Below are 26,924 nucleotides of genomic sequence, written 5' to 3'. Positions count from 1 at the left end.
AATTCTTTCTAAATTCTAGTGGGGCCATGCTCCCATTTGATCTTTGGGGTTTCAATCCTTAACCCTGAGATATTAGGGTTTTAATCCTTAACCGAATTTTCAATATATAAGGGCTTTGTATTGTCTTTAATACATGGGATGTTTAATTATACCGCCATGGTTTTCTTTAAATCCATGGTTAAGGTTGTTTGGTGCTTCTGTGCTCCACTGAATTGATAAAATAATGCAATAAAAGAATAGGAAGAAAGAAAGAATGAAGGACAGGGAGGGAAGGCTGGAAGGAAGAAAGAAAAAAAGAGATGCAAAGCAAGAAAAAGACAGATTATTGGAGAGGAAGAAGAGAGAGAATGAGAAATAATAGACACAAAAGCATAAACATATGCTTAACTCATGAAAAACCTATTGGGAGCATCTATTTTGTATTTTTCAGGATGAGTGTGGTTAGAGATAATTACCCTGAGGTTTTTGCTATCTCATCAGGCAGCCAAAAGATAAACAGAAGCACTCAAAATATCATGCTATGACAGAGTAAAAAGATTTGCACTTCTGTATTTGAATCTCTTCTGGGAACAAAAAATAATAATGACTAAAATTCCCAATACCCAAAGGAAAACAACTGAGTTTACTCACACAAGTGATCAGGTCCTTTTAAGACAAGGCGAATATGTCTACTTCCATAGGGAATAGCAACCACAGTATCATCCACTAGAAAGAAACAAGGCGGTATCTTAAAATCACATAATTTGATACAAAATTATTGATTGGTTCCTATGTAAAGGCACTGACTTCTAGACTTCCTCAAATGACAATCTTCTCTTAAGCATCTGAAATAGGAATGCTGATATTTGGGAATCAAAATGTCCATTTTCCTCAGAATAAAGCATGCCAGTGAAGGTGGTCACTAGTTAACTTCTGGGGGATCTGGCCTCTTAAAAATGTATATAAATTTTGATATATTGAGAAATGAAATTTCAAGATTCCATTTCTGATTTTAAAACCTGGTTTCACCTTGCCAAATTTCTCCAGGTTACAAAATGAAAATAAACTCTAATGCTCAAAGGATGACTATATTATATCAAAATCTAAATTTCTTTCTAGCAAAGCAACCATCTTGGATTAGAAGAACAAATAAGAATAGGAGAAAATATGTTTGTTTGCATTTGTTAAATCTCTCAAGGGCAGATATCACGCCTCCCAGTTCTTTAATATCCTTTACTCTATCTACGTCTAATACTATATATAGCAAGTGCCTCCAGAATGGTTAGGAACCTTCCCCTCACCCCATACTCTCTTTGCTTGAAAATTAAAAAAAAAATTATTTTGGGGGTGAATCACGGATAATTTAGAAATGGATTACTTTTATCCTCCTTGCAAACTGAACCTTAATTCATTGGAAGCAGTCCTCAAGCCTACTTTTTTTTTTTTTTAATTAAGGATATTTTCTATGCATTGCAAACATATCACAGGCATTCTCCCTTGTGACATCTGTGACAGCAATAACTCTCATTTACATGCCACTGAAGTTTCACTTTCTAAATTATACCATTTAAATTCAATTGAATTTAAATTTAAAAAATGAAATAGAAAAATAATGGGGATGAAGAAAAATAAAGAGAACTCAATCAGAATTCATTCTATTCTAAGTCCCTGGGATTTCTTTGGACAGAGTTCTACCTTAGTGATTGATACAGGAGGTAGCTTGCAACAAATGTGTATGTAGTAGTTTGAGCACATCAATACAAAGAAATAGTCTAAAAGTTCAGATTCATTGTTCTGACATTTCACTGATTTGTCATTGCCTTTTGGAGTTTAAATACTACAGACATAAAATATAAATCTTTAAGCTAAAGATTAGCTTTCACCCAAAACTTGTGACATAGGCAAAGAGGATGCTACTATCCCCATTTGATGATGACAAAATGTAGGCTTTGAGAAGTATAATGAGTAGCGTATGGTCAAAAAAGAAGAGGGCATTTCAGAAGACAAGGGAAAAAGCAGGTATTTTTAAAATTCACCAGTATAGTCAGCAGCTCTGTGGGATTCTTTGTTTCACACGTATTTTTAGGATATTATATATTACCATACTCTCATTGGATAAATTTAGTTTCAGTAAGAGTAATCCTAAAAGATACCTGGTGTTTTGAAACTTAACACCATCTTGTCTTTAGGAGAATCTGATTTCAATAAATGAATCTCAGAAGTTCCCTAACCTCTCTGATCCTTAGTTTCCTCATTTGTAAGCCAGGGAAAAACCACACTTACCTCATAATATTGCAATAAAAAGATATAGATATTGGTGTCAATATATAGATGTATAGCCTGGAACACAGGAGGCATTTTGTAAATATCACTTTTGTCCCTCTCTTGCAAATCTCCTTAAGGACAGGAACTGAGAGACTGTTTATTTTTACTATAATTTTAAACCCTCCAAGGCCCCAGCACACAGCCAGTTGAATGAGAAAGAAGAATCATATGCTCTCAATTCTTTCCCTAAAGAAGTTACATTTATCAGGTTCTTTACAATGTTGAATATTCTACTCACACTACAACCTTCTAGCCATTTTTGATGTCATACATTGTTGAAGAAAAGGCTGAATTTCAGATAGCCAAGAGTTTGTGGAATACAAACACAAAGCATGTAAGGGGAATATAGAAAAAGGAACAAAAAAATGTTCAGACTGGGCCCATTGAGTTTTAAATGTCTTGCATAAAGACATGGATTTTTAAGTTTACAAAAGAAACTCAAAGCAGTTAAGACAATGGGATTTCTGGAAATAGAAAGTCTTTGTTTATCCACAGGTCAAATAAAGTGCAAGTAAAGGGGAAGCTTTCTGTTTGGCTCTGCAATGCTCAGCGGCAGACTTCTGACCCACACACTACTCAGGCGGCCTCCCTCTTGTTCTGTTGAGAAGCTACTCACATTCCACATGCTGGGGCATTAACCCTAGCTTCTGGCTGATGCATTAACCTTTGAATGCTCACCAAGGAAGATGGGGAGAAATCCAGAAAGGTGTTAGGGGAAGAAGCTAAGATGGAGACAGTAGATTAGGCAAAAATGGAATGCCTCCTGATGCTCCTCTGCACCTGCTCTGGTCAAAGAGAAATAGGGAGCAACTCAAGCTGGTACAAACTTGAAGAGTCAGCAGCACATGGCACAAGAGGTATGGAGAGTCTTGGTCTGTTCTATGGTTCTGTAAAGGGCTGATGGACAACTGGCAGTCCGCAAATTCATTCCACAAATATTTTTTGAGTGTCTCCTAGTGTCAGGCCCCATCCTAGGTACCAGAGATTCAGTGACAAGAAAGACAAGCAAAGCAGCAGCCCCACAAAATGGTCCAAGAAGAAGAGACCTAAGATAAAATCTGTGTTAAAATATCACATGCTATGTCCATGAAAACTCATAAAGCACACTGGTTTCTTAGAAGCCCTGAACCAAAGAACCTCATTTCATTTGATTTTATCCAGTGTATTCCCCCAAAGTGTTAACCCAGAGAATTTTTTAAAATATATATCATCTGTTAATACCAGATGATACATCTCAAAATATAATTTTAGAAATGGTGACCTTAATTTGACCAAAAAAAGATAAGAAAAAACTAATTTCATATTCTACTTGATAAAAATCCATTCTGAGTTGGATATGTATGGTCTCATTTGGGGATAAATTCTCAATAATTAGGGATGGGCTAGGAGATTCTTCTATTTGGCATCTATTATAGTAGTGAACACAGGACGGTGTTTAAGACATTTGAGAATGTGTAAGCAGGCTTTATCACCTGCCTCCTTGGTGATTAATTCTATAGGTTTGGTTGGTGGGACAGATGGGTACACTGTCTCTCACTGTGCCCTGCCTTCCTCTGGGTGCTCCATTCCACAAAGGCACACTGCTCTATGATCAAATATATCTGGCCTCATCTATTCTGGCTTTTTGAGGAAATCATAATGCCAATCTTCAGGACATATTTCTAGGTTATTAATCAGCAATTCTGAAAGACCTGCTTCAGAGATGCTTCAGAGATCAGATAATAACCTCTTTCTCAATTAAATTTATAAACTTTCCATGGAAATCATAAATGCTGTCATTTCACAAATGTGGGTTGGTTACAAATGCCCTTTCTCAAGAAAATTGTTCTAAAGATTGTACCTAAAATATTTCATCAAAAAATCTACAGCTATATGTGTATTCCACAGCTTTCTATTAAAAGTTTTAGATTTATTTTTCAATATCATCATATGTGGACTTCTCCGTGTCATTCACTGCTGTATCAGAGAAAGGTGATAATGATAATTTCTGAGGATTTCCTATTCTGGTATCCAAGTTTGCCTTATTTTTAGACCTGTTGATGTTTATGTTTTTAAGGAGTCTTCCATCTAAGTCTATAAAAGAAACTCAAAGTTTTTAAAACAAAAGAGTCCTCATTAATGTGGTTGGCTACACATAAAAATAGTAGTACATAAAATAGTAGTCTGCTAATCTTGAGGAGGTTTCAGTGGTATATTTTTTATCTTCATGCCAACTTTATTAGTCTTAGAATATAACCAATGAAATAAGGTGAAGCTAAGCATTTGAGCCCTTCACTATCCTCCCTGAGGTTATCAGTAATTACACACTGGAGGACATTCCTGACTGTCAGACAGGTAAAACAAGATGGATCTTTCCTGACTGTTGGGTGAAACAAGATGGATTTTTCCTGACTGTTAGGAACTTCATCCTTACAGTTATTCAGGCCAAAAACTTTAGAGTCATCCTTGACTTCATATATCTAATCAGTTAGAAAGTCCTATTGCCACAGGAGTCAAAATACCATATTTCATGGATTCTAAGAGGAACAATCTCTTACATTTCAATGTATGTGAAATCAGAATGCATCCCACAATCAATAGTGCATGATATTCTTTCTCACCGAGGCAGTAATCCTGCCATAATTATCTTTGCCTGCACACACCAAAACAACCAGTATCAAACTTGCAAAATGGGTGTCAGAAGCTGGGAAGAAAATTCTAAGAAAATAGTGGAACACACTTATTTAGCCTCTTGGAACTAAATAGCTATGGGGGTTGTAGGGAAATGAGAATCCCCACAGTGCTTATAACATTGCCAAAGTAGGAATCAAAAGCTGGCTCTCTGTATGCAGCTGCAAACCTGAGTTAAGAGCCCAGCATCAAGACTTCTGGTGCCTGACAAGATGGAATAAGTGCCCAGACTTAATTATCTGCTTAGAAATCACCAAAACGTCAGAAAGCTACTAAAACACACACACACACACACACACACACACACAACACAACACATGGCTTTTGAGACACTGAATATCAGGTAAAAAGGGCAGCAATCTCGGAGAATCAAGAAACAAGGTAGGTGAGCCTTAGCATTGTCCTGACTTCCTACTTTGAAAGACTTTCCCAGCCGCCTCTCAGGAGGTGAGAACTCCAAGCCTGGAGGATTCCCTGAGTTGAGGAGACCAAGCTAAGAATCCAAGAAGATCAAGGTGGCTAGAGTTTGAATGGCAGATTACCAGAGAGAAAAGGGGATACACAGAGAAACAACTCTAGAGATTTAAGAGCATTCTCCCATCACATTGTACACCTCAAACTTATACAGTGATGTATATCAATCACTTCTCAACAAAACTGGGAAAAATATTTACATTACATAAAAAAATATTTATGTGGCATGCTAATAATATATGCTACTATATAATTAAAAACATTATTCTCTTTGGGTATCCAGCAGCATACCCATGCTAATCAGGACATGCATGTAAAGAAACTTGCTGAGGCTGGGGAAATAACCACACAAAAGAATTGTAGAAATGACTACATGGCATGCATATAGGGCTTGGAATTACTATCTTACCCCACCAGCCATCCTAGAAAACTTTATAATTTTGGGACACTGAGCAGTAGAAGGGTCTTGCCTCAGTAGCAGGGGATAATTAGCACCAGCCAGACATGGCTTTGGTCTTGCCAACTAAATTTTAAGACCCAAAAGGATCAAATTTATTCCAAGTAACTTTATTGCCTCTAGAACAAAACTCAAAAACATTTACAGGAATACAAAAATATCTAGTATCCAACAAGATAAAATTTGTAATATCTGGAATCAGGTCAGAAATTACTAGGGATGCAAAGAAGCCAAAAAAATTACAGCCCATGCTGCAGAGAAAAATCCAATCAGTCAAAACACAGGATAGACATTAAAATATTTACTACAACTTTACTCTATGTTCAAAAACTTAAGTACACATACACACAAATTTTCAGGCCCAGAGAATTTTAATGGTGAATGCTACCAAGCATTTAAAGAAGAAATAACAATCTATATGCAGTCTTTTAAAAAAAAAACAGAAGAGAAATCATTTCCCAACTCATTGTATGAGGTCAGCATTACACTGCTACCAAAACTAGACAAAGATGGTATAAAAAAAGTATCCTTCAGACAACTATCTCTCATGAATGCAGATGGAAAAAAACCCTCAAACAAAACACTGGTAATTCAAATCCAGTAATCTATATAAAGAATTAATACACTATAACCAAGGAAGGGAAGGCTGGTTCTTTATTTGAAAATCATTAATGTTATCCATCACATAAAAGTCTAAGGAAGAAAAACCATATGATTGTATCACCTTAGGCATAAAAAGCATGACAAAATTCAGTATCAAGTCATTATAACTCTCAGTACATTAGGAATAAAAAAGGACTTCCTTAATGTAATAAAAGGCATTTTCAAAAAAACCTACACCTAACTTCATCCTCAAAGGTGAGAAATTGAATGCTTTTTCTCTTAAGATTGGAAATGAAATAAGGATACCCACTCTTGCCTCTTCTATTCAACATCATATTGGACAACCTTGCCAGTGGAATGGGCCATAAAAATAAATAAGTGGTTTACAATATGAAAAGGAAGAAGTAAAACCATCCTTATTTGTAAAACAAGATGATAGTTTATGTAGGAAATCCAAAAACTCTCAGAACTAGTGAGTTAGCAAGTTTGCAAAATATAGAGCAAACACATAAAAATAAATTAGCAATGTACAGTTGAAAATTAAAATAAAAAATAAAATGCCAATGCAATATGACAAGAAAATAAAGAGGTAAAAATTTAACTAAAATACTATAAAGGCCTAGAAAAGGAATGAGAGAAGACCCAAAGAAATGGATAATCATGCAGTGCTCATAGGTTAAGTGACTTAACATTGTAAAAATGTCAATTTCCCACATATCTATAGAATTAACAAAATTATAAATCACAATTTCAGCAAGATTTTTTATAGATATGGACAAGCAGATTGAAAAATTTACATGGAAAGCAAATAAACTATTATAGAATAGCCAAATGAGTTTGAGAAGAAGGGTAGATTTGGAGGGATCACATTACTTGATTTTAAGAATTCCTTTAAAGCTATAATGACCAAGAGAATGTGGTTTTGGTGAAGGACTGACACATAGATCAGAATAGAGTCCAAGAGACCCATACACAAAGGGCCAGTAGGCTTTTCACATAGTTTTATTTTATTTATTTATTTTTAAAGTATTTATTTATTTATTTATTCATGAAAGAGAGAGAGAGAGAGGCAGAGACACAGGCAGAGGGAGAATCAGGCTCCATGCAGGGAGCCCAATGTGGGACTCGATCCCAGGACTCCAGGATTGCACCCTGGGCCAAAGGCAGGTGCTAAACCGCTGAGCCACCCAGGAATCCCCCCTTCACATAGTTTTAAAGGCAATTCAAGAGAGAAAAAGACATCTTTGTAACAAATGGGGTTGGAAAAGTTAGACATCCTGATAATTTCCCAAATTAAACTATATATATATATATATATATATATATATATATATATATATATAATAGTACCAAGATTTAACTTACCATAAATTAACTGAAAATAGGTCATTGATAGTAAAGCTAAAATGTAAAACTTTTAGAAGAAAATATCAGAGAAAATTGGTGACCTATAATTAGGCAAGGAATTCTTACATACAATGTTAAAGGCATAGTCCTAGTAAGAAAAGAATGGTGACTAGTCTACATCAAAATCAAAAATTTTGGGACACCCGGGTGGCTCAGCAGTTGAGTGTCTGCCTTTGGCTTAGGGTGTGATCCCGGAGTTCCAGAATCTAGTCCCACTTTGGGCTCACTGCATGGAGCCTGCTTCTCCCTCTGCCTATGTCTCTGCCTTTCTCTCTGTGTTTCTCATGAATAAATAAATAAAATCTTTAAAAAAATTAAAAGTTTTGCTCTGTGAAAGCTGATATTAAGCCGTTTTTTTTTTTTGGGGGGGGGGAGGTATCTATGGAGAGAAAATATTTTCAAATCACACATCTGACAAAGGACTTGTACCCAGAACTCATAAAGAATTCTCAAAATTAAATGGAAACCAAACCCATTTAAAAACTGGGCAAAGGACTTGAACCCACATGACATCATTTTATTAAAAGATTTATTTATTTATTCATGAGAGACAGAGGTAGAGACACAGGCAGAGGGAGAAGAAGCAGGCTCCTCACAGGGAGCCTGATGTGGGACTTGATCCTGGATCCCAGTATCATGCCCTGAGCGGAAGGCAGACACTGAACTGCTGAGCCACCCAGTACCAGGTGTCCTGAACCCATACCACATGAAAGAAGAAATAAGCACTTCTGTAGTCGGCAGCATAATTTTACCCCCTCGTTCAGTCAAAGATAACCATGTCCTAATTCCCAGAGCCTATGAGTATGTTATGTTACATGGAAAGGGGGAATTAAGATTACTGATGAAATTAAGACGATAATCAGCTGACTTTAAAATAAAGAGATTATCTTGGATTATCTGAATGGGCCCAATGTAATCACAAGGGTTCTTTCTTTCTTTCTTTCTTTCTCTTTCTTTCTTTCTTTCTTTCTTTCTTTCTTTCTTTCTTTCTTTCTTTCTTTCTTATTTATTTTTTCACAAGGGTTCTTCAAACTGAGAGAGAGAGAGAGGCAGAAGAGGAGATTGGAGTAGGAGATTTAAAGATTTTACAGGGTAGGCTCTGAAGATAACAAGGAACATAGATAACATAACAGAAGCTAGAAAGGCAAAATCAAAGAAAATGAATTAGCCTCTAGAACTTCCAGAAGGAACATATCCCTGCTTAACATTGTAATTTTATTTTAGCCAGACCCATTTCAGACTTCTGACTCTCCAGAACCATAAAATAATAAATGTATAGCTTTGAGACACTAAATTTATGGTAATCTGATACAGCAGCAACTGGAAACTAATAGAACATGAAAAGACAGTCAACATCATTAGTCATCAGGAAAATGCAAATTAAAACAATGATGGGATATTAATATGAACCAATTAGAATGGCTAAAATAAAAAATACTAACAATATTAAATGATGCCAAGAATGTGGAGCAAATGAAACTCTTACACATTGCTGGTAGAAATGCAAAATAGTGAGCTACTCTGGAAGAAAGTCTAGCAGTTTCTTAAAATGCCAAATATATATCTACCATATGACCTAGCTATTTAGCTACCCAGGAATTTACCCAAGAGATATGAAAGCATATGCCCATATAAAAATGTGAACATGAATGTTCATAGCGGCTATATTTATAAGACCTCCCAAGTGAAAACAACCCATATGCCTGTCAACAGGTGAATAGATAAACAAACTGTGGTATGTCCATACACCAGAATTACCATACAGCAATAAAATAAAATAAACTATTGATGCATGCTACAATATTAATGAATCTCAATTACGGTGAATGAAAGAAGCTATTTGGACAATAGTTTATATTGTGTAATTCCATTTATGTAAAGTTCTAGAAAATGCAATCAAATCTATAGTGACAAAAAGACCAGTGGTTGCCAGAACACAGGGCCAGGAGAGCAGAAGTAAGGATTATAAGGGGCACAAGAAAACTTTTGGGATAATGGGTATGTTTGGTTTCACAGGTGTATGTGATATGTAAACAAGTTAAAAACTTTAAATATCCAGTTTATTGTGGGTCATTTATACTTCAATATAGCTGCTTTTTTTTTAAGAGTCCAGTACCAGTGGATTTTATTTCTTTTGCAGATTCATTTTCAAATAGTGTATTACAGGTACCACCATGCCATGTGAAAATTCAGTCCAAAATTATTAAAAAGAAGTTGGAGAAAAAGTTTATTTGAATTTTATTTGCCAATTTATTGATTTATTTCAGGTTCTTTGTATGTATAATACATGGTTTTAAAAAAAAATCTACCTTTAAAGTAGATCTTTTAACTATCATGTAAAAACCCTAAGTGGTCAGGAGGCATTGTGTCATAGTTTCTTAATTTCTATAGCAGGTTTTCTTTCTTTCATAGTTGGGCATAAAATAATGGCACATCTTTCAATCAGTGAGGTCTTAGAGTCAAAGAAATGCAGTAAATTCAGATCAAATCACTCCTTAGCACCTCCACCTCCCTCATGGTCCAAGCCATCATCATTCCAAGGCTGGCTTACTGTAACAGCCTCCTGATTGCTTTTGTACTTCCATAGCTAGATCAATTATAGTCTATTCTCAACACAATAGATAGAGCAATCCTTTTGAAAAAAAAAAAAATCAAGTCATTCCACCGCTCAAAATCCTCCTGTGACTTCTCATCTCATTCTGACTAAAGGCCAAAATCCTTACAAAAGCCTACAATATCTGTGGCATTCTTCATGCCACCTTTCAATCCTCCTGCCTTCATCATCTCCTGTAGGATTTTTTAAACTTACTTTAAGTCACATCAGCTTCTTTGCACTTCAAGAAATATGTCAAGAATGCATTTACCTAAGTAAGGCCTTTGTTCTTGACTTTCTCTATGACTAGAATTCTCTTTCCCTTGACTTTTGCATGGTGACATTAAAACCTGGTACAGATGCCACTTTATCAGTGTGTGCTCTTCTTACTAACCTATCTAGTATTTCAACTCCCTGTAACACTTAATTGGCAGCCCAGCCCTATCTCCTGTTCTTCTTCCCTGCTTTATTTTTTTTTTAAGACTCTTACCACCATATGACAGACAATACATTTTATTTAGTTTTTTGTTTTGTCTGCTTTTTGCTGTCTGCCCTTCAGGAATTTTGGGATATCCAGGTGATTTCAAAACACACAAATTCATACGACAGGTTTGCAAAGCTGGAGACATTAAATTGATAGCAAATAGACTGGCTCTAGTTATAAGTATATTGCATATACTTGGAAAATATGTAATAGGGTACAAGCCAATATAATTTGCAAGAAAGTGAGCCTTTGATTTCAAGAATCAAAAGTTAATGTTAGTTAAATTTATTCTTTTTTGGGGGGGGGCAGGAAGTTGAAAAAAGTGACTAGGAAAAGTGGAAAGATTGAATGCTATCAGTGGACAGCATTTTCCTTTAAAAAGGGAGAAAAATGTGCCTTGATCTAGCTCTCTTTCTTGTCTGTATTTGTATTAGGCAATTACTCTGTCTTTTGATACAAAGATGGTTTCTTTATTATTTGCCAGCAAATGGCAGCCCTTGGATAAGTTCCTCCTACTTCTCGTTTTCCTTCTGGCACTTCCCACCATGGTCTTTCTCCACTCTTCTGTTTTCTCTTTGTTCCCCCAAGGCTTGATAACATTAAAAAAAGAAAGTATTGGATATAAGTTCAGAAGAAAATGAGTTCAATGTGGGGAATCCGACTGCTAGGAGTTTGAAAAGAGCATGTGGCTGGCTTGCAGTGCCTTTTGGCAGAGCGCAGGAGAGAGACCTGGCACCACTCCTCCAGGCCTTCACGGGTGGAGAACTGCTCACCTGGCCAGCACACTGGGCCCCGCAGAGCAGTCTAATCTTCCCTGCCTGTGGGTCACCCCGCAGTCTGTAAATATAGGGTGGAAGGTTCTTCTGGGGTGGAGAAAACATAAACGAGGCAGTTTGTTCAGCATCTGCTATAGATTGTGGTGAGGTGCATGCATATGTTGGGCTTTGTTGATATAAATCATTTTGTCATGAGGCATCATCAGTGCTAAGGTAAATGAATCAATTGCATTTTGTCATTATGGATAATCATCAGGTTGTGTATGATATAATTAACCTATTCTCTGTCTTGAATAGAGCACTTTTCATTGAAATATCTATTTGCAGATCTGGGGATGACTTATGGCTCTTAATTTGCTTCAGTTTGTTCTTTCAGAGCTTCTCCACATTGTTCCAGGGAGTCAAGCCCCAGGGTCCCTGATGACTCCCTAACAGGAGGGTAAGAGGAATATTTATCCAGGCAGACTGTTCAGGCAGAGGGCATGAGTGCGAAAGGAGGGAGGATTCCCTATCCCTAAGCCTGCTATATAGCAGTTGCTACACAAAAGCAGTCATCTCCTTTTTCTGTGCCTAGCAGAAATTCCTAGATTCCTAGATAATGAGCATTGATCAATTACATGACAAATAATTAGCAAGATTTGGGACACCTGGGTGGCTCAGTGGTTGAGCATCCGATGCCTTCGGCTCAGGTTCTAATCCTGGGATCCGGGATCGAGTCCTGCATCAGGCTCCTTGTGGGGAGCCTGCTTCTCCTTTTGCCAATGTCTCTGCCTCTCTCTCTGTATCTCTCATGAATAAATAAATAAAATCTTTAAAAAATAATAATAATTAGCCAGATTTTAGCTCTTCCAGGATTTCTTAGTGTTCTACAAAAGTGTCTTTTTAAATGTAACTTCCTCCCCAAATATCTTACTGTGACTTCAGAAATTTACAAAACAATTGTGCCTCTATCCTCTATTTTTCATCTTCCAAATTTTTAAATTTTTCATCTTATAGAAGAAGCTACCAACACATGAAAGAAAAAAAAATCTCACCTGAATGTACTATATCAATGTCTAACTTACCTCATCCTTCATTCTCTCTGCCAGACTTTCCCCCACCCCCTAATTCACATTTTTCACTGCCAGCAGGGGTGTTAGAATGTAGAGTTCACTAAAGCTGGTACCTCCAATGTTTCTTGTGTTTAAAAGTCCCTAGTCTTTCTTGCTACTACCTCTTCTTCCCAAGAACTGGCTTTGGACAAACTGCCTTTGAACAAACTGCCTTTTCCTAACTTCTGGGAATGTTTCTTTAGTGTATACTGCCTTTCTTCTTGACCTACAAGCCCATTTAAAGCCACAGACTCTGCCAAATGTCAATTGTTTTTTTCCAGCTAGTCAACAAAGAGGGAGAACAAAGCCACATTCAGTAAAAGATATTATTCTCAGTTCCCAAGCTAGGGGAACCATGTGCAAAGACATTCAGTCAAATCTATTAAGGATTCTGGGTAGGGGCAAAATCTGGAGACAGTATGCCAAGCAAGGTCAAATTATTCTAAAAATGTATGTCTTTGAGTACAAGAGTTGCCTTATTTCGATTTTTTTTTTTTTCTGATGCAGCACCCAGAGCAGTGATTGTCACAAAGGATAGTGTTTTGTAAAATGATCTGGATCGCTGTGTGACTGCGTGGTTATCTTAGGTATCACCAGAACATGTGCAATCTACCCAAGCAAGACCCAGCTGGGCAGAAATCTGAAGTAACTTGTCTTAATCCATCTAATTGCTTTAAAGTGTCCCACCGTGAAAATAATCAGCAGGGTTGTGGGACAGGCCAGAGAAATGAGTAAGTGCTTAGGCTCTGGAATTGGACTCTGGGCTTGAATCTTGACTCTACTATCTTATAGTTGTGTGACTATGAGCAAGTCACATAATCTGACTAAGCTTCAGTTATCTTATTCATAACATAAGGATAAACAATGCTTTGCAATAAGATTGTTATAAGGATAAAATGATATGATCATGCAAATTTCCCAGCACATATTACAGAGGAAGCATATATTTATTGTGCTAGTATACAGAGTAAGACCTAAGTTAATAAATGGCTTCATATAATCACTGTCCAGGAGATCCCTGGGTGTCGCAGTGGTTTAGCGCCTGCCTTTGGCCCAGGGCGCGATCCTGGAGACCCGGGATCGAATCCCACGTCGGGCTCCCGGTGCATGGAGCCTGCTTCTCCCTCTGCCTGTGTCTCTGCCTCTCTCTCTCTCTCTCTCTCTCTGTGTGACTATCATAAATAAATAAAAATTTAAAAAAAAATCACCGTCCAATATTAATTCTGAAAGAACCTGTGTTCAGCACCAATCAAAGATCACTCTGTAAATGAAGACAGCATGATTTCATGGTGGTAGAAGTGAATTTGTTTAGATTTACATACTCTCCCTGCTAAATCCCATCAGGCACATCAGACTGAATCAGGCAGAGGCTTGGACTCAGTCTGTCCTCATGTTGGGCAGCAAACTGCATGTCTATGTTTGTAAATAGAGTGTGTTTTGATCCGCGTGTAGTTCACTCCTGCTGCATGACAAAAGAAAGGGTTGCAATGGGTTACCTGACTTGTTCTACCTAAAGTAATACACAAAGCAGGAACATGAAGCTTTCTATAGTATGTTCAGATTCATCTTCATTTTGGTGGTGGCCTCATTCCCAGCTGCTGAGGGGAGCCAGCACTAAACCAGGAGAGATTAATTAGCCAACAAACCCGAAGATGGCCCCATCTCTTGTGGCATCTTACATTTGGTTGCAGAGAGCTGGGATTTATATTGCCCTCGGACCAGCCGGCAGGTGGACCCATCCCCGTTGCAGACTCCACAGTTATCCTCCTTGATGGTGCTTCCCAGCTGGTGATCGCAGCCGACAATCTAATAGGAGAGAGAGATGGGTGATTCAACCAGATGCCTACTGCAGGGATCCATCGCAAGGCCAATCACCACTAAATGACCTCGCTTCATTTTTGAGGAAGCATAAAACATGCTTCCCGTAGAGGGGAATGAATTCAGCTGGAATTTCAATCAAGCTAAGGAAGAAAAAGCAGAGCATAGACAAAGATGTTTTTACAGTTCAAATATATAAACAGAAAGAAGGGTGGGGGAGGGAGACAGAGAGAGAGAGAGAATGGAGGCAGGCAGGGGAGAAGGTAAGGGAGAGAGGAAGACCCTGACCTACTGATATCATGGAGCCTTAATTTAAAAGATAACTCCTATGGGACTCGGTTGGTTAAGCGTCTGCTTTTGGCTCAGGTCCTGGGATGGAGCCCCGAGTTGGGCTCCCTGCTCTGTGGGCAGCCTGCTTCTCCCTTTTCCTCTATCCACCTCTCCCCTCCCCACCCCCACTTGTACACTCTCTGTCAAATAAATAAATAAATAAATAAAATCTTGGAAAAAAATCACTCCCACTGTCAATAATTATGTGTCACTAAAATTAAAAAATACACTCATGAAAGGAAAAATTTTGTGGATTATTTTCATGTTCCATATTTTCCCTTAGACTGTAAGCTGTGTAAGAGTAGGGGTTTTGTATGTTAGGTCCACTGATATACCAGGCAACTAGTACAGTGCTTGGCAAACTGTAAGCCCTCAATAGGTATTTGCTGAATGATGATGGCAGGCGAGAATTCTATCACTGAACCACCAATGCTGCTGAATGATAATGAAAATCGCTCCTTTTTTTTTTTTAAGATTTTATTTATTTATTCATGAGAGACACAGAGACAGGCAGAGACACAGGCAGAGGGAGAAGCAGGTTCCCCATGGGGCAGGGAGCCCGTTGTGGGACTCGATCCTGGGATGCCAGGATCAAGCCCTGGGGCGAAGACAGACACTCAACGCTGGGCCACCCAGGCTGCCCTAAAATAGTTCCTTTTCTAGCTAGCACTTCAACTAAGAAAAGAGAAACAATCACAGAATGAGCAAACAGAAGCAAGATTACTGTATGTGTGTGCTGGGGGAGGAGGGTCGATGAGGCAGGTGGCAGAGACCACCAATCCTGAGGCCCTCTTTGCCTGGCTGTGTCCTGCTAGGCACAAGACAAGTACCTTGTTAATTCTGAGAACGATTATGTAAGATAACTCCATTTAAAACCGAGGCCCTAAGTCTTGCCAAGGTCACTTTGATAAAACATGGCTGAGTTCTGAACACATCTAATAAAACATTTATGCTTAGTCCAAATCAGGCTTAACAACAATCACAAGCACTTATCAGGTATGTGGGCCAAGTCTATTTGTACTTTAATCTCTCCTTTCTACTGTTCAAGTTAAAAAAACTCAAATCCAAACTGCATCGGGTTGTACCTCTATAGATGTAGTTAGATCTAATATCGAAAGACTCCACTTGCAAACAACTTCAACTACTGTCTTTGACACAAATAAAATGAGAACTATGGTAACATCTGAAGAGGCTTCTTTCCCAAAAGTCCCTACAATTCACTGTGTCTTTCAAAAATCTAATTGTTAATTGACATTTCTTTGAGGCTTGACTTTCCTTTTTTGTACCTTTAATTAATAATTGCAAATACATGCTTAGGCCAAGGTTTAAAAATTACAATTATTTAGCACTGCATTATATATGTGCTATATTTTTAAATATGGTAATATGTATTTTTTATACACAGGCATATAAGCATTTTTAACATCGATGACAAAGCAGTAACTCCTTCAACAACTATACATTTTTTTGAAATACAAAGATGTCAGGAAAACATAGTACCCAGCTTTTAAGTGGGGAGCAAAGGTGGGCTGGGTCTGTCCTTATGGGCTCATTGTGATCAAGCTGCCATTCACCTCAGTATGCTCACAGGTTGCAGTGAAGTCACTTTAGAATATCACCCAAGTTTCATCCATGCAGAACCAACACATGCTGGCTTAAAATTTCATTGATGTGCTTCTATGTAGCTGTAATAAAATTATTTTCAAAAATTTAATCTGTAGACGAATCCACATACGAGTTGAATAATTCTGCAGTCACTTGTATTCTGAACACAGTGTGAAATGGGGGTGCAGAAGTAACTTATTTACGACCACCAATTATTAAAAAATAATTTAATCCTCTAGCCATCAATGATCAAGATCTGCCATGCGCCAAGCACCGTGCTAGAAGCAAAATCGAAAGGTGAGTTTAAGCACATAAGCACCTACCCTCATGGGACCTAAGAGTCTAGTAGTCTCCTCTAGGAGGCATGTATTATTCAAATCATCATACACAAAAAGTGTAAAATGATAATCATGATGCAAACTATAAAGTACAGATAAATGGTACTCTAAGAACATGAAATATGGAGAATTTGGTATAGTTAGAGCCAGAGAAGAGTCTTTTAAGCTGAGATATGGACGAGGTGCCAGAGTTAACTATACAAAAGGGAGGTGTTGCTGTGAGGTGTACTGCACATTTTAGTCAAGTGTGGGTACCAGCTAATTAGAAAGTAATCCAAAACCCAAGTTGACAAAAAACAAAAACAAAAAAAATGTCAGAAGCTAAACCATCTGTTTGGCTTAGCAGGGTCAAGTCCTTTGAAAAAAACATGGTAATATTAGTTTAGGCAGTATGCAAAGAATCAATGACTCATCTGTTGTTCTTTGGGTTTGGAAAGAGATGAATTTAATCTGACAAGATACTCAGCACTATGGAAGGGTGATAGGCAAGGGGCATGGATATTTATACTCTCAGGTATCTCAAATATAACTTGGTTTATTCCTTAAAGAAATTTCGAGTTTCTCAAAGGATTTAACTTTCACTGGAGATTTTTTACTGGTCTCTGATATCTCTAAAGAAGCCAAATAGGAGATTACCATGAAAATCTCTCTAAATCCTAAAGACTTCTTATGGCTCCAAAGCCATTTTAAGAAAAGAACAATCCTGCTTTACAGATCCAAAGTAACAATCTATTAGGGTCAGCTAAATAGAAGGTGACATACTTTAGGGCTCACTTGACCAGACCACCAACTTAGTGCCCTCAATGTAGGTTTATAGACCTCAGGATATGAACCAAGTGGGTTCTAACTAGGCTTTGTTTAACTTCAGAGTTCAAGAGACAAACATCTCCCTGATACACTTTTTTTGCTCCTTTGTATCAATTCCTTTTTAAGATGCCAAAATATTCTAACTCAATTATTTTTAAAACATGGGAATACTTTATCATCAGATAAAATGTTCCTATTTTGGTCTAAATGGAAAACTGTTTGCAGTTATGTCAAGAAAATCCTTATTGACATATCTCAGTCTATCTCAATCTTTTGATCTGGAATAACAGATTAATTAAACTGTTACTTTGAGAGCTATTATTAATAACAAAGAAAAAAAGAAATACAGAAATGGGTTTATTTGGCAGTTATAATGACAGATCTCTGTGCTTTTGCACATACTACTATTTCTGCCTAACGTGCTTTTCCCCAATTCTTTAGTTAGCAAACTCCTATTATTCATCGTTCAAATCCCAAATTAAGTGTCTCCTCCTCAAACATGCCTATCTAGATTCCAGATTTAATGGCTTTATTATTCTGTGCTTCCTCAGCCATTTGTTCAGAACTCCAGAGATTACTGGTTGCCACCCAACATCCATCTTATTTTTCTCAGTAACAGAACTCCAATTTTATTTGGGGTAGCAACATGTCCAGTTAAAAGAATACATTTTTCATTGGCTTTGTGATCAAATTATAATTAGTGAAATAAAAGTGGAAATGTTGTATGCGACTTCTGGGAAAACTACTTAAAAGAAGCTGACTTAGATGACCCCACCTGCCTGCTACTCTCCTTCCTTCCTGTTGGCTCCAGGTGCTGTTTTGAAAAAGAGACAATCCTGAGAATGGAAGCCCTGCAGTAAGGAGGGCAGAAGAGAAAGAAAGAGCCTGGTTCTTTAACCTTACTTAGACTGATCATATCTTGACTTCTTTTTTTATTTGTGAGAGAGTAATCTTTTATGTGCTTAAACCATTATTGCTTTGGCGTTTCTTTTGTATACACCCAATTCAAATAGTTAAATAACTTATATTGAGTTTAATCTATTAATATGTCTGTTTCTATACCAGATCATGGGCTATTTGAGAGCCCACATTTCATCAATCTTTCCATTTCTGCTGTCTGGCACAGTGTGTGACACTTGACAAGCACGGTGAATGCTGGTGAATCAATGAAACACACAGCAAACATAATGGTTTGTTAACAAAGCCATTGTAGGTTACAGGTAAGCAGCCTTAGACTGCAGTCATTGACACACACGTAGACAAAAATGTGAATATATGTGTATACATGTGCTTGTTTGTATCTGTGTACACAGAGGAACAGGCATATCATAAATGACAACTACTGGTCAAACTGAAACTTCTGTCCTGCTGCATGAACAAGAATTACAGTAAAGGGCTAGTATTTTTAAAAGACTATTTCCCAAGTGCACCTACACTCATTATTAGTGAAATGTCATGGGAGGCAATGTTCAGGTCACTGAGTTCCCAGACCCACCCCGTTCTGGACAAAACATTAAAGTGAGATAATGACCACTCATAACTTTGGCAACTACATAGAATTTTTTTGCAAAGGGTGGAAAACTAGCTGAGTATTTTGGCCTAATGTATTTTATTCATATTCTGCTACTAGGTGTCAACCTGATACAGTGGTCTAACCGCCTCTGTATTCACAGTGATGCTTTTTTTTTTTTTTAAATAAAACTTATCTCAGGTGACATAAAAAGTCAAAGCTCCAAGACATTTTTGCTGCTTAAGCACCACTGCAGACTTCAAGCATGTCATGCAGGTTTTAGGCATCAGGGCTATTCTATGAGCTGATAGGGGGTCTCTCCCTTAGTTTTACAGAACTGACAGCAGGTAAACAGGCAGACTGCAAAACTGAAATTCTCTAGACACTGAAATATGTATAATAAAATGTCTTCACTAGGAGCCACAGGAAAAAGAAAGATTATCATCTGAATAATTTGGAGAATGTAAATAAACATAATGCATGCCCAAACTGACGTGCTTAGATGGGTTCACACTGGCCACATTTCAAATGGTTTCCCAAAAGGACCTCAACTTCTAGCATCAAATACTGAGCCAGTGATGTCAAGCTTTTCTTGATCCAACACCATGAGGTAAGAAACTTTTAAATCCCTTTATTTTCAGCATGGGGAAAGACAAATATGGAAAACTAAATGCTGCAAATCTGATCACAGCTGCTCTTATTTATAATTATTTAATTCAGATAGAACTTTATGGGGAAGAATGTGCTCTTACATGTATTATAACTCATTTACTATTTACATTAATAGGGAAGACAGTGTATCTCCAACCTTATCTTCAAAAGAGTTTACATTGATTGATTTGCTTATGCTTTACCTTTAAAAAAAAAAAGATTTTATTTACTTATTCATGAGAGACAGAGAGAGAGAGAGAGAGAGAGAGGCAGAGACACAGGCAGAGGGAGAAGCAGGCTCCATGCAGGGAGCCTGAGGTGGGACTCGATCCTAGGACTCCAGGATCACTCCCTGGGCCGAAGACAGGGGCAAAACCGCTGAGCCACCCAGGGATCCCCATGCTTTACCTTTTTGCAAAAATATTTATAGCACATACATATAATACAAAACAATAAAATAAAAATATGCACAAATGGGAATATGGGGTAAGGAGAAAAATAAGTAAGAAAGATGAGTTAAAGCCAAAAAGGAGAGAATTATACAGAATGCATACCATGAAGTCCTACACATTTGCTAAATGGGGGTTACATATCTGGATATGAGCTTCCTAGAAGAGAGGAAAACATGAACAATTCCAAGAGTTACAGCATTTACTGGATCTTTTAGAAAATGTATAGGATAATGTGTTCCTTGCAGGAGACACTTGATAAATATTTATGTAATGAATAAATGACAAACTGGCTCAGGAGAACCATAATTACTCACAGTATTGAAATCCTAGATATATATCTGCTGTGAGTTTTCTGAAAGACAATGCCATATAACAATGTCCCAATAACAACAGAGCAAATACATACAAGACCTTTCAAAGAACTGGCTCTTCAACAAACTTTGATGGATCCTAATAGTCCGAGAGGATTTGAAAAAAGCAAATTTTAAGTAGCCAAAACAAATCATCCAGATACAGAGCATTGTGACGGTCAGACTTAATCTGCGAATAGACTTTATAACACATAGGGCTGGGTTGACAAAAATTTGGCACGTGTGCAGCTATTTTTCCTGCCAGGACCCATGACAGACATTGCTAATCAACTGTAGCACTCTTTGCCACTGAGATTTTATGTAGCTCCAAATCTTCTACAATACTGTACTCTAGAAGCCAAACTCAATAGACTATGGCTGTCATTGGAGGAGACTATACACCACTTTATTATTCCGGAGTCAGAGAAATGAACTGGCTTTCTTTTGGGTGATGCAATGCAAATATCTCTCTTTTGACCCCTGGATTGACAAAAGGCCACATGTGGCTGCATCCCCACATCCAGGTCCTATATCCTACCGCCACTGCCACCATGCCCAAGAGAAAGGCTGAAGGGGATGCTAAAGGAGATGAAGCCAAGGTGAAGCATGAGCCAAAGAAATCTGCAAGGTTATCTGTTAAACCTGCTCCTCTAAAGCCAGAGCCCAAGCTTAAAAAGACCCCTGCAAAGAAGGGAGAGAAGGTACCCAAAAGGTTAAGAGGAAAGCTGATGCTGGCAAGGATAGGAATAACTCTGTGGAAAACAGAGATGCCAAAACTGATCAGGCACAGAAAGCTGAAGGTGCTGGAGACAGGGATAGTATGAGGATAATATCAGGGATATTGGGAGAATTGAATAATGTTAACTAGTTTACTCTGGTGATCATTTTGAATCTTGATCCAACACCATGAGGTGTGTGTAGTTTTGGTAACTGTGTGACTATACAGTTTGAAATAAGATCTTTTATCAAGTTTTATAAAAATGTAAAACTGTTTTACTTTTTTTTTTAAAAAATATGTTGTTAGCACATAGAACATTTAATTGTTGTTTTGGGGGAAGGGCAAATATCACTAATAGAGTATCTCTGAAGCTAGGTTGATACAGGGAAAATACTTTTCCCTTCTAGTTTTGAGGAACTTCCTCATGGTTCCCAGGAGGAGGGATTCCCTGAGGTTGACACATATTAGCCACCTTGGCACAGATACCTTGTGGTATGGAAAAGCTAAAATTCATTTTTATGTCCTCTTCTCCCTCTCTGCCTTCATCATAGCCTTGACTCCCTTAAATCTAGAGACCTATTGGACCCTGACCCCAAGAAGTGGTTCTCAGTATGTCAGGCAATCTAGACTTTAAAGTGTCACCATTGAGACGGCATCCCTCAAAAGAATTCCTTTTTTAGCTTAACAATTCAGATAGATAATTTTGCCATTTTCATTTTATTTCCTGAAAGTCAGGGTTAGCTTATGAAAAGTTGTTAAACAATATGCTAATTATGAAATGTCAACCCTGACTAAACTTTCCTTGTTCAGAGTACCAAATGAAGACTTCATTGGGTTTTGTAGTGCTGTTCTGATTTTGGTAGTCCAATGAAGAAGGGAGTTAGAAAGTTGTTGTATATTGGTAACGATTGCTTGCCAGTGTCCATAATACCATGCTTATGAAAAGTATCTTTAATAAAGCTGAATACTGTATGGCTTGGGAAAAAATTAACATTCTCTTAAGATATGAATGATTTCAAGTACAAATTATAACACTCAGGTTCATAGAAAACAAACAGCTTCCTCCATGGTAACACAGGTAGTAACTAACAAAACCAAAATTCCAACTTGGGATTCCCTACTACAGGTTAAAGTAGGATGTCTTTGAACCATGGAAAGACAAACTATATGATATTTATTATGGCAAAGGTGAATGCTGATAACAAGCTTGACTATTCTTATCAAGATCACTGCCACTAGAGCAGGACTTAGGCACAGGGATGAATAGGTGGCTTCATCTGTGCTATGTGACTTGAAAACACATAAAGGGAGTACGTGAAAAGGTACACCTCCCATCTATACTGTGCTTCACACTTTTTCAGTATGAGAAAACAAAATCCCTGGCCATTCACAAAGGTGCTAATAGTGGTCCATGAGCTATGTTTAGCATTTTCAAAGCCTAATGGAAATATATTTACCTGCAATAAAACCACATAAGGTCCCCCAAACCCCAGCCATCTCATTATACAAATAAGCTGAATCCTGATCTTTATTGCATTTATTTTTCACTTATACTCAGGTCTTTAAGTCATAAAATAGGAAAACAAATTATTATTTAATACATGTAGTGTTTTGAGTAGATGGAAACTTCCAAAACACAAGGCCCATAGGAAAAAAATAATAAAGAACACCTTTGTGTTACAAAGTTGAGAACCATTGGTTTACTCCTTTGTTTGTTGTTCAAATACCCTTGGGAAGAGTAACACATTAAGTTGTTGATTATACTTAAATTAAACCAAACCAACTGAGCATAAGGCATTATGTGGCTCTTATGGTGCTGTGGGGAATACACATAAATAGGCATGGTCCCAATCTAGGGTGAATGGGTTTAATCAGATAATTTCCTCAAAATAGGTGAAACCAGAAAAGGAGTGAGGTCTCTAAGACTGAAGGTCATAGTGATACGGAGGTAGAGAAAGAGGGGAAAGCCACCTAGAGAAGAGAGTAAACTAGTATTTGCCAAACCCTTGCTATATACATCTTGTCACTTAATTCCTTTTTTTATTGAGATATAATTGATACACAAACTTTAGTTTCAGGTATAAAATGTAATGTTTCAATATTTATATATATTTCAAAATGATCACCACAGTAAACTAGTTAACATTATTCAATTCTCCTAATATCCCTGATATTATCCTCATGCTATCCCTGGTTAACTATGGCTATTTTACAAAATAGACGAAACTATTTAATGAAAATAAAACTGAGACTCAGAAAGGTTCAACAACTTGTCCAAGATCACATTATTGGGAATTTGTGTTGCCAGAGTTGAAATCCAAGCTGAGTAACACTATGTCATCAATGAGTGATTCCTCTATTCCATGATGTATTGTGTTCCTCTTGGGGGTTAGAAGGGCAATGAACAGACAGGAAGAATGAGGATGAACACGTCTCTGGCAGCCACAGCTTGTTGCCAAAAGCAACATCAGCCTACAGCCCTAAGTACTAAGATTGAACACCAAGAAAAAAGTAGTGTCTTTGCATTCAGTAGCTTTGAAAATATACTTTCAAGGGGCAGGATTTCTTTTTGGGGGAGAGCAATTGAATTGGTTAAAAAAAATTAGTGCTTTTTTTCAACAGCCACACACATGCCACAGGGAAATACTGGTAAATACCCACAGATTATTAGGCCAAATGGATGAGGTGTAGCACTCTTATGCTCTAATATACCACAATGCAGAAAAAAAATTACATGAAGGCATTAATTCTCTTCTTCCAGGCAAAGATTTTCTGAAGGATCTTCCCAGTACATGACAGTCTCTTCTCTAGGTTTACCAGTCACTGGTGGGATGATTCAATTTCCTCTTGGAATCACCAGAGTCCTTACAATGGCCCACAAGCTCCTGTATTATCTGAGTTACCTCTATGACTTCATCTCCCTCTGGATCATTATCCAGAGTGCTTCGTTGTTCTTCAAACGTAGTAAGCACTTTCTTGTCTTAGGACAGCACTGGTTATTGCCTCTGACTGGAACATTCTTTTGTAGACACCTCTAAAGCCTCCCTTAAGCTGTTGCTGGAAACATTCATCTTCTCAATAAGCCCTACTTTGACCAGACCATCTAAAGCTGCATCCCAGACCCAAGTTCTTAATCCTATGGCACTCTTTTTATAATATAATTTACTTATTAAGTTTATTGTTTATTTTCTATTTCCTACCAGAATATAACACAAGGTCCTATTGTCCAATAATATAACAATTAATAAACATTTGTTGATTTGTTGAATGAATGAATGAATGAATTCTGTATATAGGCAAAGCCACGGGGGAGGAGGATATATTATGGTTTCAAAGAAGCTTCCTCCTTATCCCCTCTAGAACGTAAAAATTGCTTCCACCACTTAAACTCTCTACCACTAATTCCAAAGACCAAAAGAGAGCTCTCTGTCAAAATGAAAAAGATCTTTATGGATGCATCATTATATAGCACTGTAATCTCCACTTTAATTTCCATTTCTTACTTTGCCTGGTATGTCTCTAGTCTTTTATCCACTATTAAAAAATTCAAACTATCCACCCCCAAAATGCCTTGGGGTATAAATGTTTCTTATTTGTGAGTGTGAGTCTCCCTCTTATTTCTTTTCCACCAGGCACAGTGTTCTAGGCTCTATACCACAGCTCTGACACCAACTCTAACCTAGAAGCCCCCTTCATACTTGATCTCCTGAGCACCTGACTTTTTGGTTCTTCTTAAGAGACTTTAGCTTGGATAGTCTTAGGCCTGACTCTTCCCATTACTCTGTGTGGGTTCTAGCCCTTTGGCTGGTCATCTGGCTGGATTAGAACCATAGTCCTTCCCTACCTCCAACCAACCCATCACCCTCATCAAAGGGTAGGGACTTCAACCATCTCTATGGTTAAAGTCTAAAGGAAGACTTACTGCAATTAGATGTGACCAGGTGCTGTTTTTTAAGGGTCCTATTTCTTTCTTTCTTTCTTTCTTTCTTTCTTTCTTTCTTTCTTTCTTTCTTTCTTTCTTTCTTTCGTCTCTCTCTCTCTCTCTCTCTTTCTCTCTTTCTCTCTCTCTCTTTCTTTCTTTCTTTCTTTCTTTCTTTCTTTCTTTCTTTCTTTCTTTCTTTCTTTCTTTCTTTCTTTCACTATTTGAGCTATAGGTATTTTCCTGTGCTCCTTATCAGCTTGCTTATTCTGTAGTTCTAGAGATGTTGGCAATCACCACTGGTGTTTATCTCTTCATATTATTAAGTAAATGGAAGAAAAAGAACATGTCAATGTTAGAAGTCTGAGACAGCTGATAGAACGAATGGTGAATTTATTAGGTTGCAAATATTTTTAAGAGTTTTCCAGCACTGCCTTTCTTGAGATCAAGAATTTAATCTACTTAATTGCTGGATAAACACACCCTGAAAGGGAAAAAGAGAATGGCTAAGTCTTATTTCCTACATTTATTAAATTTCTTGGGTGCTCCTATCTAATTTATTTTGCTTCTTTCTTATTTATTTCAGGGTCTGGGCCAAATGCTTGTGTAAATTTATTACTAAAAACATCTGGATTTTTTTCTTGCATATCATTTTTAGTTAAATTTGTTTGTCTTGTAGTCCTCAGCAGAAATTCTAGGAATTATCCTAGTACAGACATTTGTGCATACATAGACTAAAATTCATTCTCAGCACATGGTTAGCGGACTTTTCTTTAACAGGCTGTCTTCTTCTCTTCACTGCTTCCAAAATTAGGGTGTCTGGAGAATGTGAAACAAAATTATACAAAGGCGTGACCTCCGGCCTTGCTTCTGTCTCTTAGCCTGTGGAGTACCCAAGAGGGAAAGTGTTGAATTTGGCCTCACTTCACATGGCATTAACTGTAATTCTTTGTGAATTGTGGTGACATCATGGTATACTTTGACATCACTGCTCAGACTCCCTTCTGCTGCTGGGCATACAATACATAGTTTTTGTTCAAACACAAGAGTTCTTTGTTGAGAAAAAAAGATAGCAGCTGGTCTTCTGCCCTGGTACAAATGTGGATCTTACTGGAATGTGTCTGTTCAGTAAGTCGCCACAAAGTAACCATTCTGCTATGATGATTAGAACTTACTCATACACATATTTCTGGAAAACTCTGTGAAATTTTACATCTAAAGAGTTCAACATTTCAGATGTGACCATAATTTAGCAAAATTCTGCATGCAATAAAGTTCTCATTTACATGTTTGGATATTTTATCTGAAGTCAATATTCCCAGAGCAGTAGTATGCTGTTTCTAAGCGTGTGTTAAGAACAGACATGATGGAAAAGGTAAAGAGGGACATATATTTCTCCCAAAATAGGTCCCTTCCCACTGTCACTTTCCAAGCAACTCAGATCCCCAGCCAGAAAAGCTTCCACCATTCCTTGGTCCTCATATCAATTCCTGGTTACTTCCCAAACTGTATTACTTTATACTAATTTGAAGCTTCTGAATGATACTATTAGTATTCTGATTCAAAG

General features: G+C 37.4%; 1 protein-coding gene across 4 annotated transcripts in view; it reads right to left on the bottom strand.

Annotated features, from left to right (window-relative positions):
* ADAMTSL1 (ADAMTS like 1) overlaps positions 1-26,924 on the bottom strand; it is an 872,407-nt gene that overhangs the window by 239,719 nt on the left and 605,764 nt on the right. For all 4 annotated transcript variants that reach the window (XM_072841474.1, XM_072841475.1, XM_072841477.1 and 1 more), the window contains 2 exons: positions 14,539-14,665; positions 631-705 (listed from right to left, as the gene is read on the bottom strand). In XM_072841474.1, coding sequence (XP_072697575.1) covers positions 631-705; positions 14,539-14,665 — 202 coding nt within the window. The remainder of the gene's footprint in view (positions 1-630; positions 706-14,538; positions 14,666-26,924) is intronic.

This window comes from Canis lupus, chromosome 10, assembly GCF_048164855.1.
Source record: "Canis lupus baileyi chromosome 10, mCanLup2.hap1, whole genome shotgun sequence".
Taxonomy (NCBI): Eukaryota; Metazoa; Chordata; class Mammalia; order Carnivora; family Canidae; genus Canis; species Canis lupus.
This window is presented reverse-complemented; position numbering and strand designations above follow the sequence as displayed.